Source organism: Colletotrichum gloeosporioides (genome assembly GCF_011800055.1).
Source record: "Colletotrichum gloeosporioides strain Lc1 chromosome Unknown consensus_69, whole genome shotgun sequence".
Taxonomy (NCBI): domain Eukaryota; kingdom Fungi; phylum Ascomycota; class Sordariomycetes; order Glomerellales; family Glomerellaceae; genus Colletotrichum; species Colletotrichum gloeosporioides.
Window position 1 is genome coordinate 177,882 of NW_025544714.1, and position 13,778 is coordinate 191,659.

Below are 13,778 nucleotides of genomic sequence, written 5' to 3' on the forward strand. Positions count from 1 at the left end.
GTAAGTGTACTTATAGTCTAACACCGTATTCGGTTCCCACTACATATATCTAGGGAGCATTCCTGTATGTTCCAGCGCCTTCACTTGAATCCGTCAAGCCTCTTCCGTTGCCTGAAACATCAAAGCCCGAAGTAAGCTGACACCAGACGGCCTCAACTGGTACTGATTGGCCTCTAGTAGGTAGTACAGCGACGATACCCCGCTACTCCGCACCCAACTCCGCCAGTCGCGAACACGATCAACTCCGCAGAGAGCGACGTGAAAACTCCGCAGAACAATGATCTACGTTAGAACTAACTATGGATGACTTAAACCTATGTAGGCAAATGATTGTACAGTTCACACGTGCGTAATGAAATTCGCCCGCACAATCTGGACGCGGTGCGGTGCGAAGGGAACATTGTTTATGTCCGATTTCTCAACTACCTCATGGGCCTTTTTTTTTTCTTTTTTTTTTTTTTTTTTGGCTTGACAGGCTCAATCTCACAACACAGAGAGGATAGAACAGAAAATCAAGACGACAGAGCTTTCTATCATTATCATGCAACTTAATCTTTAGTAATGGAGACTTGGCCAGCCCTGTGACTTCGCCGAATTCGATACTCAAGGGACAAGGCCTTTATTCTTCTATGATATCCTAAGACGTCAAGCAGCTTGACAACGAGCTTACACTTGCATCAAAGCTCTTTTGCGCGACTGAAGTGCTTGCTTCACCAGAGTAGCACTGGATGCAAACTCGAACGCATGGGGTAGTCCAGGCAGAATGTGGAGCTCAACCTCAACCTCTGCTTCAGCTAGCTTGTTGGTATACGCAAGGTCCTCAAACATGAAGAGGTCCAGTTGTCCCACGTCAATGTAAGTAGGCGGAAGACCTCTCAAATCTTTAGCTCTCCCCGGCGCAGCATAAATCGAGGCATTAGCTTTCGGGCTCCCGGCTACTTTCTCTCCCAAAACGGAGCTCCAGCCTAACTGGTTGGCGCTTTCGGTCCACAAGAGAAATTGGGTGTAAGAAGAGTTCTCAGGTAGCCGAGTTCTGTCATCCAACATGGGGTAGATCAGAATCTGCTTCGCGATGGGAGGGCTTAAAGCGCGGTCTCGGGCTAGTAGGGCGGCACCTGCCGCGAGTCCGCCGCCTGCGGAGTCGCCCATGATGGCGATGCGCTTGTTGTCAACGTGGTACTCCTTGGCGTGGTCAGAGATGTATTTAAGGCCGTAGTAGACATCTTCGGTCAGTTTGGGACCTGATTGCTCTGGTGCAAGACGATAGTCCACAGCGAAAAAGTCAAGCCCGTAAAAGTCGACGGCGTTGGCAATGTTGGGAGCATACAACTCGACGCTTCCCGCCACCATGCCTCCGCCATGGACGTAGAATACTGCAGGTTGTTGCGTGGCATTTTTGGGCTTGTTGGAGTTGGAAAAGTGTGTGATGTTGAGAAGCGTCCCGTCGTGGCTCTCAAAAGGAATAATGGTTTGAAGAACGTTTTCTGGAATGGGCATTCCGAAGCCGAGGCCCTCTAATAGACTGTCTCCCCATTGCCTTAATTCAAATACGTCTTTGAAAGTTGTGGGAGGAGGAGGAATGTTTACACCCGCGAGAACTGTTGCAAACTCGGGGTCATAGTGAAGGGTTGAAAGAGACATGCTGATGTTCTGAGGAAGGAACAATGTTGTTGTAGTTGTGTGCGCTTCCGAGTTGTCAAAGCTGGGTAATCGCGGACGTGAAACAGGCTTTTTATATCACATCTTTGCCTAAGATATCCAAGGCTGTCTAGCGATCGCGAGATAAGTCCTAGCTTAGATAACACTTGCGTTTTGCAGCATGTGGGCGGCCAAGTCGGACTATGGAGGCTGTGATATAGTGTTGGGGCCTTATTGGTGGGTGGGGTCCAGCTGAATCTGGTGATGGGGATGCAACCTTGCTCTACAATTGAGACCCCAAGGGTTAGCGAGACACACTCTTTCTTTTGAGATGACGATTCTAGTCAGCTTTCACCATTCTCAGCCCCGTCCATGGGGTGGCTAAGACAATTCGGTGTGCTCAGGCAGGCTTCAAACCCCCAACAGTGTGGGCACATGAGACATCGTACGAGACTATTGATCTCATCACATATGGGGACGCACTGCTTTTTTCCCTTGTCGCCTAACAATTTCGTTTTTGGAGTTCTGAAAGTGGATGCAATCATCGAAAAAAAAGTCCAAGTGTTGGCAAATGATCTGGCAGACTCGTCGCTAACGTTGCCCGGTGGAACTATCCATGTCATCGCTGAAAATCCTGGAGAAGGTGCCTGACGGTGATTGCATTTTCGAATAGAAAAATATATCTACAAGCGGCGATTTCTGCAAAAGACACGGCTGAGAATATCCTTCGATTGGGTAATTCATTTGGGGTTGTCACAGTGGAGCGGCCGAGGCATTTGAAGTTGAGTTGCCCGACCACGCTGAGCGACACTCAGTCCTAAGGCCGGCAGAGAAAGCGCTGGTGATACCAAATACAGAAAAGCAACAGTAGTAAATATGGTGCTTCATCTATGGTCACAGTCTCGAATGAGTGGCCCCGTTAAAAATGAGAAGTGGATTCGTATCATTTTCACCTGCAAATGCACTAGGAAGCTCTATTCAACGTCAAATCGTTGCTAGAAACTTGGCCAGTCAATTTTGGCAACTCTTGATTGAAACAACATGAATTTTTATTATAAGAACTCCGAGTCCTAACCACAGCCTTACATACTTGGCCTACTTTCCTGTAAGCTGCCGTCAGTGCTTGAAGCTCTCAGATGCCAAACCTTCAACGCTCCTTGGGCGCTAGGTGACCTCGGATACTTTCCACCGCTATCATTGGTCACAACTTGCTCAAACCCACTCCACAGCAGCCAGTGACGAATGAAACCACATTTAAGTCTCCGCGACTGTCATTTGGTTGCCAAATTCGAGGTTGTAGCTGGCCTCCTTCCCCTTAATTTCATTCCGGGCTACAGCATGAACGCCGATGAACAACCCAGGAGAATTTATGATGAAGTCAACACCAGTTGAACAAAACCCCGCGACCAAGCGTGCATCTTGCGACCGGTGCAGTAAGTGGATCTCGGCTCTTCAAAAACGGGGCTAAATATGAACTGATCCTCTACCCGATACCTAGGAGAGAAGAAAGTGAGGTGTGATGGGAAAGTACCAAAATGCGGTAGATGTGCAAGATTTGGAGCAGAGTGTTTCTATTCCATTCAAAAGCCAATTGGCCGGCCTCCGCGGCGGAAGATCTGCGCATGCCGCGTGTCCACCCCGATGGATGACCAGCAGGCGGGTACATCGGAGCCACCTCCCCGGACGCAACACACGGCAATCGGGCCCAGTTCCGTTCAGCCGCCTAGCACAGCGACATTAGCTCCGCCTTCGCCCGCTTACACCGGGGATACAATTCACGGTCAAAACAATAGGGCGACTAGCCTTTCAGTCTCAAGCACCACTGCCCTCTGCGAGGAGCAGGCGGAAGCTGGGCTAGACACATTGTCTGAAGATGGTGGAGTCTTGATTACAACAGCTCCAAGTCCCAATAATGCTCCGCTTGGTTCGACTGCGGTTCCTTCCAACCAGACTTCTTGCGCCTGCCTCGCGAGCTTGTACCTTATGCTAGATCAGATGCAGGCGAATGAGGAGATGACGTTCCCTTCAGGTCTCCATTTCCTGAGAGGGATGATGTTGAAGGCCAGAGATATCATCCACTGCCCGATTTGTCCGACGAGATTTCTCTCCGCAACACAGAATATGTCACTTTTAGGCGGACTCATGATGTCTATAGCAAGACAGTACGGATCTGTGCTTGAGGCAATCGAGTCCGAGGCAACAACGGCGACTAGACTCAACCAGACCAAAGCCATTGAATTCCAAGGATTGGGGTCAGAAGGGGTCGTTTCATCACCAGATGATCCGTCTCACACACCAGGTTGCAATGTCTCTGGCGGGTTCAGCATACAGATGCACCCGCTGGAATGGATGATTTTAGCCAATAAAGCCGTCAAGACGGAGATTTATGGTTTGGATGAAGCCAGCAAGAGCTCTTTCATGGGTTTACTGGATGTCTTGGAAGAGCGCCAGAGGGGTTGGCACAGCAGTCCTCGCAGCCAAGATTATGCTCAATATGCGAGCGGTGCTGATCGTCCAACATGCATTCGCATAATCGATGAGGTTAGAAGACTCATTGGTATTTTGAAGCTTGAGGACAGTGCAAACGTTGATCCCATGATGGAGTCATGAGCTTGTAGGCAGTTATCCGTCTGTTGACCATGTGCCTACCTATATTCAGCACATAGTCCACATAGTATATTCGTACTTTAGATCACTAGCCGGTCAGGGTCAGATATTAAGATCCTCATTTGGTTGCTGAAAATGACGGAAACCACAGCCCGTGAATGAATATTTCGGGGCGTTGGGCAGAGCAATTTCCCCATTCAGGCTCACGGTTGGTTAGCGTATTCGCATTCGAATCCAACGTCATCCCTAATGGCAGCGAATAGAGCCCCGGCGGTAATCCGTAGGATTCGACGTGTTCTGTTTGTAGTTAGCATGTTATCCAATGGGCCAACGGTTCGGAGGCTTTTGTAGTTGCCCCTCTACGTGGCCAGCCAAGACTGAGATAAGTCTCCGACTAGTATATTGAGGAAAAGCGCCACAAGTTCTGAACGTTCAATCCTCCCCTGATCTTCTTCGCAATATGGTTCGTCGATCATCTGACGTGAGACAAATCCCGTTCAAGCCACCAAAGCGCTTACAGATATGTACCTACCCGTTGCCGACTTTCCCATTCTACTCGGCCGTATTTGCACATTCTAGAACTCGGCTTTCATCTTCCATTGCAATCATGGCCTCAGACTCCACGATGGCGCCACACGTCCTCAGAAACGTTCTCGATGTCTGCATCATTGGGGGCGGTCCAGCGGGTCTATCTGCGGCCTTATCCCTTGGGAGGGTTCTTCGAAGTGCCGTCGTATTCGACTCTGGAGACTGGAAGGCGCACAGCGTCTCCCGCATCGGCGGAGCTCACGACCAGGATAATCCGTCTTTGATCCGGAATGGGCTGAAGGCAGAGCTGCAACGAAAGTACAAGACCATCATGTTTGCCAAGACAGGAGCCAGGACCGTTCGTGAGGCCGGTCCCGTCTTCGAGGTAGAAGATGAGAACGGACGATATTGGAAAAGCAGAAAGGTGATTCTGGCGACAGGCACGCGCGACGTGTTGCTAGATATCGCGGGATACAAAGAGTGTTGGGGGAAGGGAATGTCAGTGCTACCAATCACTACGTGCGGTTCCTCATACTCACGACTGGACAGATACAACTGCCTGCATCGTTCCGGATTTGAAAACTTCGGTGCTGTGAATGCCGCTGTCCTTCTCACTTCAACCAGCCGTATCAAGTTATCCGATGCGATCTCATGTGGTCAACTTGCACGGCAATTTTCGACAAACATATGCCTGTTGACCAATGGTACCGGATCCCTGGCTTTTAGCGATGTGCAAAAGGCCAGCGAAATCCATAGTCTCAGAGTGGACGACCGGAAGATTCGGAGGCTTCAGACCTTGGGCTACAATAGCGATGCTTCAATGGTTGTTGAATTTGAGGATGGAACAACGTCGTCGTTTGGCTTTCTTTTTCACAAACCCGATACAGTTCCCAACGGTAGTTTTGCAGAGCAACTTGGGTTGTGTACTACGCACACGGGAGACGTCTCGATTTCGGGTTCTACGCAAGAGACAAGTAGAAGAGGCGTGTTTGCGGCTGGTGACTGTGCTACGCAGGTGAAGCACGTGTCTGTCGCTATGGGTGCTGGTTCCGCTGCAGGGGTTGGAGCAAACGCGCAGATACTGCAGGATGACTTCGAGAAAGATTGGTGATGAAGAGCAGCACATGTTGGTAGATCAAGTGCCCAGAGTTTAGAGCATCCAATGGAATCAAACTTCGGATTACAGGCTGCCTACGATTTTGAAAACTGCTCTGTGATGAGGCTGTCGTCGTTCATTAACAACTGCTTGGCTTGTCGGAGCACAACATCGTTAATGACGCCTATTGGATCAGGTAGCACAAACCACAAGGTTTCGGTTTACTGACTGTGAACTCCATAGGCCTGGTCTGTACGAGATATCTCGGGTTCGCATTGTCCACTGCGCGGTCTTGGCTCCGGTGATTTGACTCGGGCGCAGTCGATACGAGTATTCGGATTCGGGATGATCCACGCACGAGAACCCGAGATCATTCGTATTACTTCAAGCTCTCCCCCCATTCGTCTTCCCATCTCATGCCTCGTCACCTACACTCCATCATGTCAACTCGGCGGACACATACAAAGTCTCGATTCGGCTGTCGCCAATGCAAGCAGCGCAAAGTCAAGGTAGGACACTGCGACAAGTCATCCTATGTTGCTGGAACCCACCAAAGCGCACAGATAGTGGAGGCTTTCGGCGTTAAGAATGCGCGTTTCTGATTATCTCCTTCTAACGATTGCGAGGGTCTGGCAATGGATTGTGGCGCCTGGCAAGATGGATACCTGCTAACACGGTCTTCATAAAGTGCGACGAGCGTCATCCGGCATGTTTCAATTGCACAAGATACCGAATTGTTTGCAGCTTTGTCAGTGATGGAAGCTCAACGACCCAGGACAATCTTTCGACCTGCCATGCCTGTCTAAGGTGAAATTCCCGCTGTCCTCGCCGGAGTACGTTTGAGTACCTGACTTCTGTATCTCAGGCCTTTCGAACCATCGGGATTGGCAACACCAACATCGGAAACTCCCGGTCTTCCCCAGAGACCCGCGTCAAATCAGATACCCGAGTCTCCCGCAAGTGCTAGGAAGAGGTCCCTTCCCAATGATGGCAGTACCGACTTTCTTGATCTTGTTCCAAAATATCCAAGAATAGCCTCTCCGGCCTCCTCGACTATTTCTGACGACTCTTGGACTACCGACATCGACTTGATGCACCATTACTGTGTTCTGACATGCGACACTATGGGCTATCGAGACACCGTCAGACATGTATGGCGTGAAGTGTTTCCGAGAGAGGGACGTCGACATGGCTTTGTGATGCATGGGCTTCTCGCTATAGCAGCTCTCCACAAAGCTTCCATGTTGCCCGCAGGCGAACGACATTTGTACCTTACCCGGAGTGCGTACCACTACGACAAAGGACAAGAGACGTTTCGCAGCCTGTTATCGAATGTCACCGAGGACAACTGGAAAGCCATGTTCTGCTTCTCGGCTGTAGTCAATACTCGGGCATGCACGCCGGCCACATGTCCAGGAAACAGTTCAAATGCAAATACGTCGATATCGGATGTGGTGAACCTCCTATCAATCATGAGAGGTGTGCGCGCCATCCTCGAGGGTTGGACGGTAAGGATTAGGGAGAGCGATCTGGCTGCAATGACACATGGCATACCCGTGATTGGGGCACTTGAAGCGTAAGCAACTTTGGGCACTGCAAGAAGCTGTTTGTCGGGATCACATGCTGATGTCGTGCTCATTTTGTGTTGCAGCAATACCCGTCCAAGCCTCGAAGGAAGCCGTTTACCACGAGACACGTTTGATGCCCTGTCCCACCTCCGGTCTCTTTACCGCTCTCAGCAACACCCAATTCCGAACCGTGCAGACTACAACGCAATGGTATCGTCTCTCGAAAGGAGTTGCATCGGTTTGGCCAACGTGGGCCTGCAAGTTGAAGTCAGCGCCTGCCTCCTATGGACATACTCCATCCCGGAGTCAGTCATTGATGATCTCCGGCGGAACGAGCCACATGCATTGGTGTTGTTATCTTACTTGAATGTGTTCATCGCGGTTTTGGACAAAGACTATTGGTTCTTTCGCGGATGGTCAAGCCAACTCTTGGCAGATATAAACAGCCACTTCAAGGAAGATCACCGTTTCGACGAGTGGTTGGCATGGCCCAGAGGTAACACTTAGTGCTGCCGGAGATGTTGTCGGAACTTCTCGCTGCGGAGTTAAGAAAACCCATGCCTGGATTGGCAGGTACACTTGTATGATAATGCACGAAACAGTAGGACCTGCAACACAGGTAGCGACAGTAACCCCAGGACTTGGCAAAGACACAAACTCAACGCCAAGGCGGAAGGAATCAAGGTTCTTCCACGACGACATTCCTCTTCAGGCCCTCCGTTATGCGTTACAACTTGCCGACATGGAATTCGCAGTCGCTGTGATGACTGATGCGTCGATACCCAGCACCGCCAATGTTGCGTACGTAGTCTGGAAAAGATGGGATAAACGGTCACATTGGCAGGGAATAACAAAAAAGGTTATTTTTGAAGCCTGCAGCTGAAAATCAGAAACTTACCATCGAAGAATACAACGTGAAATCACCGAACCCAAGTGGCCGAAGCGCTGACGTGCCGGAGATACCCTGGCTCTCTCCACAACAGCGAAAGCGAAGTGAAAGGTAACGGTGCGCTGGGCTGCGGGCGTGCCCAACGTCCAGCCGCGTAGTTCTAGGCCAGCCACAAAAGACGGGACGACTGGCCTGTGCTGCTTCGAACTTCAGACAAACTTGAAGTAACGGCGAAAGCGAAGCCGGAACCTTGACTGCGGCAGGTGGCAGACGCAAGAGCCACATAAGGCTTCGGCGTTGACGAGATCCTCTGAGCGAGCGGTTGTTCGGATCGCGGCAGAGTCATCCAGTGTGCGTTTGCACCTTGCAAAAACCCGCAACTCAGTCCCATTATTGGATGAGTGGTAGGTGGCTGACGAATCCATGTGTTCGGCACGATCGATGCCGGTGCTTACTGGAATTAATATCAATAAAGTAGGTGTATGGCCAACATCACTTTCACATACGAAGGCTTACATGAAGACTGGGGCGCGCTATTGTTGAGTTTCCTGTCACCCTTCAGTTGCGCCTCATCTGAAGGAAGGCGAAGCATTGTCGACATCTCAGGAGAGCCAAATAAAGATACCGGATTCGTCGATTTATCGAAACCGAGCGGCCAGGCTGTTTGGATTCGAACTTTGCCAACTGCTGCCCCCCTTTATGGGCTTCTTGATTCGTCCACGTCGGTATTTGCAATCCTAGCGTCGATCTGGAATCGTGAAGGTTCCCCCACACAATGTCGGTGCGTGGGATCCAGTGGACAGACCGGTTCACGTTGATTAAGATGGGTGGCTTGGCTCCAGATACAATTCTCCGCTAGCCCACCGTAGGGCAGATCATCGCAAGGCACGGGCAAGGCAGACTGGACAGGGTGGACTTTTCTAGTGCGATTAACTACCGAACTGTCCTTGCAGGAACTGACAGATGTGGCTGGCTTCACCAAAAGCTGCGTGAAACGCCTCGTTGCAATCGCAATCTCTCACCGGATGGCAGATCCTAAGTAGCTGAGCCGGGGCGACCCTTGCACAACGGCCCGGATGGGACATACCGGCGGGTGTTGATTGGATCTTCTGCCGTGTCAAAGCCCGGATGCTCCACTCGGCGCTACCCGTGCATCGCACATAGCGACGCAAGGACGTTGAATTACCATGGGGTCGCGCGAGTCGGTCTCGCTCTCGCTCTCGCGGGTGGGGAACACCAGATTGTCCAGAGTCCCATTTCCAGGCTGTGTAGTATTCCAGACACGAAGATTTTGTTATCGCGTCAGTGATCTTCTGTTGTTGTGCAGTCTGAACTTGTTTTAGACTCAAACGTCGTCATGGAGAATGACTCGATCTGAAGTCTTGCTGTTTCTTTAATACTCATTAATTACCGCTGGCCAAAATTCAGTCCGACCTCATCACCATCTCGTCAGCTCTTGGCAAGCTTTAGCGTCCTCAACCTTATCAAGCAGGATACCCCAGAGTGCTTTATCTGTTTGCATACCCCGGAACAACTGAACACTGTCGACAGCAACAGCTACCACAGTCCGACTTATTCGAAGCCGAACGATCCAACAAACGTCAAAATGTCTGAGCATTCGACCGCAAACTTCCCCCCGGTGTCGAGTAATGTCGTCAACCTGGCCATTGCAGAACTGGCCCTTTACGCCATTATGTTTCCGCCAGCAGTATGGATCACTTGGAAGCACGGCAAGAAGGGCATGGTCTGCTGGCCGATCTTCCTGTCGCATTTTGCTGCGAGATTCATCGCCGACATCTGGCAAATTGTAAAACGACACGACCCTTTGCTACCGGACCAGGTCAACATCATGACCAACGCCGCCAGCATTGCTTGCTTAACACTGACACTGATTGGCATTGTCTATGAAGCGTAAGATGATTTTTAGATTAATGGGAGAGTTTCAATTGACAAGAAAATTAGCAACATCATTCTCCCTGCCCCTCCGAAGCGCTGGACTGAGAAGATCATCTTGGGCGTTACCCATCTTATCAACACTGGCGGTATCGCCATCGCGACCTACGGAGGATCCCCGGACCCAAAGAAGGGAGTCATGAACGAGATGCTGAACAAGATCGGCAACTGTCTTGAACTCGGTGTTCTGATCGGAGTCTGCGTTTGGATGTGGCCCACCTTTAAGCGCATTCGTGCGGCCAACTCCCCGAACTGCCGGCCTGCAATGCTCATGCTTCGCGCCGCCGTTGTTGGCATGCCCTTTCACCTCGTTCACCTGACTTACACCACCACCTACGCCTTCAACCGAGTTTCCAGCCTCGACCCCGTCATGGGTTCTTTCGCCACGAAGCTCATCCTCCTCTTTGGTACCGAGCTGTGCACTACTATTGCCATGATCGCCGGTGGCTGGCTCGGTATGTCCGCCGATATGCCCAAGGCCGTCCAAATGGAGCTGTCCCCCCTCGATGCCGAAGGCGGCAGCAGCAACAACAACGAATCTGTGAGAGACGACGTTCCTTTGTCCCGGGACTGGAACAGGGAAGACGTCGCCCGGGCGAAGCTTGGCTTGGTCTGAGCCCAGGTGTTCGTTGGCTCCTGTGTTTGGTTTAATAAAATTTCTGAGCGAAAAAAGCGCATTTTTTTATACGAGACGAAAGCGGTCAGGAGGCTGACTACGAGGCCTTTCTTAGGACTGCACTTCACGAACCGAGAGGTTCCGCCTTGGACGAACCCGATCGAGGAAAGGTGCTAGAGCGTGGGAAATGTCTGTCAATGAGAGGAGGGACTAGTGTACAGGTCTGACTGTGCAGGACATGGAAACTGCACTTGGAAGAATCTGCCGTCAACGCTCATGGGGAAGGGTATTGCTTTCTTCGGAAGGTTTCTCTTGTCATACTCACTATCTGTTTATCGTATCGATTCTTGATTTCCTTGCATATAGAGTGTATCATGATTTGTCTTGGAGCGTTGATTTGTCTAAACCTCACTATTTCTGGTCCTCAATACCACAGCATAATGGGACTATACATCCATTGTCACTTGCAAAACGATTCTCGACTACATCGTGAGTTTTCCGTACTCTGTGTTCAAAATGACTCGATGGCTAGAAACTCTTTGCCCGGCAATAAAAGCCGCAATGGTATCTCACAATCTTGGATTGCTATGTAGTTGACCAAGGAGTATCAATTCATGCACCTTGTACTTTCCATTCAGGGGCAAAACTAGCGTAATGTCTCGCCGACTTTCCAGTTATCCACATTAGATACTACCGCACTACCAAAAGCAAAACTCTATATCATCCTTGGCCCGCCACTAGTGGCCCATGGCACATGTCTTGGTGACGACAAGTTTCATTCGTGCTCTCGATATCTCCAATAACTGGCAACGCTCTTTTGGCGGAAGCCCCGACCCTTCTTGATCATCAAGAAGAAAAGTGAAATCTGAGCTAGTGCAGCAAACGCTGCAACCAGAAACGCGTTCTGCCAACCCATATTCGTGACCCATGGCGTGATACTACCTGATGATTAGCGCATGCCATGTAGATGACGAATTCAGGTCGCCAAGGCGATACCGAGGTTGTTAGTTACGTACCCATACGACACCGCGAAGCTCATGGTGTTCCTGATAAGAATGACTGTAACAATCGCATCGGCGCCGAGTTCCTTGTAACTATCGATGCAGTATGTGATGGCAAGTTGACTCCCAGCGGTCACACCTCCGCTCAAGGCCCCCATTGCGAACACCAAGCCGAACCAGTGTACCTTGTGGGCCGCACCAACTCCCCACAGAAGCAGGGAGCCGGGGATAACCACCATCAGTGCGCAGAAGAGCCAGAGGCGGAACTCAGGCTCCATGACACCCTTGTTATGTCGGGCTTTCCAAAGGATGAACGCATCGCCAAGATGGCCGGAATACAACGTTCTGCAATTCGAGTCAGCGATTCTGTCTGCGAACCCAAAGTAACCTCATCTGACGTACCCAATTGCAACTCCTATCAGGCAGGAGACATACGAAAGACCCACAATGCTGGCTCGGAAGTTATAGGGTGGGCTTGACAAGATGAGAGACGCAGTGCCGTTGAGGACGTTGAAGTAACAGAGGATGGCTCCGTACATGAATCCAGAGAACACGATAACCGGAAAAGAAAAGAAGAGGAATGGGCGAATTGCCATCGTCTTGAGTGACAACTGCGGATTCATATCCTGCTTCCGGAACATCTTGATCTTGTCCATGAATGTCTTTGGAGATGGTGTCTTTGAAGTTCCATCGACATCGGGCTGGATGGGGGCGACATTGTCGGTATCGGATTGACTCTTGGCTCCCTTCTCAGCTGACGACTCCGTTCCATCACCAGCAAAGATCTCGGCATTCAACACCGTCACACGCTGATAATTGGTCTCTTCCATGAAGAAGAAGCATATGAGAAACCCGATACCACAGAAGATAGCGCACCAGTGCTAGTCATTCAGATGTTAACATCAAACAACCAAACACGGCATCAACGACGACCTACCAAGACCCATTCCCATCCTTGACCATCATTGATGAACCCGGCAATAACAGGGGCGAGGAAGTTACTGCCGAAAAGAAACAGAGCATAAAAGCCCATGTAAGTACCTCTCTCGTGTGTGAACCACTACATGTACTTGTTAGTACTGCATTCCCGATGGAGGAACTTGAAATCTCTGTTAACATACCACATCCGCGATCGATATCTCGCAAAGAGACTCTATTGGTGCTCCAAAAAAGCCTTCAAGAACTTTGTTGGCTGTCCATTGGCTACCCGTCGTTGCGTAGGGAGCCCAGACCATGATCAACTGCGATGGCGAGACATCAGCTTTCCGATTTCTCAGCTTTTTAGACGGGATGGTTTACCAAAGTTGCTAGCAAGCTTAGCAGATAGACTGGTCGCTTGCCGTATTTCTGGGCCAGTGGTTGCCAGACCAAACAGCCCCATCCTAATGTCAGGAACATGTATCCAGTACCGGCATTGAGATCGCCCAACGTTAAGTTGGTTGCGGCAGAGATGGGCACGAGGATCGAGTAGATAGCCGCCGAGGCGATGCCGATGGAAAGGCAATATCTGCCGGTTGGAACGTGATTCATAAGCGGGGGTCTCGATTTGATACCGAACCGAGCACTTACACACAAAGGCAGCTCAGAAGCAGCGTCTTCCTCCGTGGCGACCAGTTGAGAGGGTCATCGGGATCGTTCGAAGGCGTCGGAATCAACACAACGTCCCGAGCACCCCCAGCAGCATGGCGAGATGCCATTGTTCCCTCAAGATCAACGAGATGAACAGTTCCGGGAACAAAGCCCGACGGCGGCGCTGACGGCTCATCGGAGGAACCCATGACGACCAAGACCTTGCCGAAGGTAGGCCTGGCTTAGTGGCGATGTTCGAATCCCCTGGGGACAGAACGAAGTAAGGACGAATGATCGGACGAGACAATTCGGA

The 13,778-nt window shown here is 50.7% G+C and overlaps 6 protein-coding genes across 6 annotated transcripts; 4 read left to right on the forward strand and 2 right to left on the reverse strand.

Annotated features, from left to right (window-relative positions):
* Nucleotides 1-666: 666 nt before the first annotated feature.
* Nucleotides 667-1,641, reverse strand: GCG54_00010843 (uncharacterized protein; the record flags this gene model as incomplete). Its single annotated transcript, XM_045410756.1, has 1 exon — nucleotides 667-1,641. One exon carries the CDS (start codon nucleotides 1,639-1,641, stop codon nucleotides 667-669), a length of 975 nt encoding a protein of 324 aa, XP_045260321.1.
* A 2,142-nt stretch (nucleotides 1,642-3,783) lies between these two features.
* On the forward strand, nucleotides 3,784-4,248 carry GCG54_00010844 (uncharacterized protein; the record flags this gene model as incomplete). The annotated part of the gene is made up of 1 exon (XM_045410757.1): nucleotides 3,784-4,248. One exon carries the CDS (start codon nucleotides 3,784-3,786, stop codon nucleotides 4,246-4,248), a length of 465 nt encoding a protein of 154 aa, XP_045260322.1.
* A 604-nt stretch (nucleotides 4,249-4,852) lies between these two features.
* GCG54_00010845 (Thioredoxin reductase sirT) lies at nucleotides 4,853-5,884 on the forward strand (the record flags this gene model as incomplete). Its single annotated transcript, XM_045410758.1, has 2 exons — nucleotides 4,853-5,271; nucleotides 5,323-5,884. The coding sequence occupies 2 exons, from the start codon at nucleotides 4,853-4,855 to the stop codon at nucleotides 5,882-5,884; spliced, it is 981 nt and encodes a 326-aa protein (XP_045260323.1).
* A 673-nt stretch (nucleotides 5,885-6,557) lies between these two features.
* On the forward strand, nucleotides 6,558-7,944 carry GCG54_00010846 (uncharacterized protein; the record flags this gene model as incomplete). The annotated part of the gene is made up of 3 exons (XM_045410759.1): nucleotides 6,558-6,676; nucleotides 6,735-7,445; nucleotides 7,473-7,944. Coding segments are annotated over 3 exons (1,302 nt in total), but the record flags the coding sequence as incomplete, so codon positions are not given.
* Nucleotides 7,945-9,932: 1,988 nt separating this feature from the next.
* Nucleotides 9,933-10,895, forward strand: GCG54_00010847 (uncharacterized protein; the record flags this gene model as incomplete). The annotated part of the gene is made up of 2 exons (XM_045410760.1): nucleotides 9,933-10,237; nucleotides 10,289-10,895. The coding sequence occupies 2 exons, from the start codon at nucleotides 9,933-9,935 to the stop codon at nucleotides 10,893-10,895; spliced, it is 912 nt and encodes a 303-aa protein (XP_045260325.1).
* A 775-nt stretch (nucleotides 10,896-11,670) lies between these two features.
* Nucleotides 11,671-13,674, reverse strand: GCG54_00010848 (Protein HOL1; the record flags this gene model as incomplete). The annotated part of the gene is made up of 7 exons (XM_045410761.1): nucleotides 11,671-11,833; nucleotides 11,912-12,241; nucleotides 12,299-12,777; nucleotides 12,834-12,956; nucleotides 13,018-13,137; nucleotides 13,196-13,403; nucleotides 13,466-13,674. The coding sequence occupies 7 exons, from the start codon at nucleotides 13,672-13,674 to the stop codon at nucleotides 11,671-11,673; spliced, it is 1,632 nt and encodes a 543-aa protein (XP_045260326.1).
* Nucleotides 13,675-13,778: the final 104 nt, after the last annotated feature.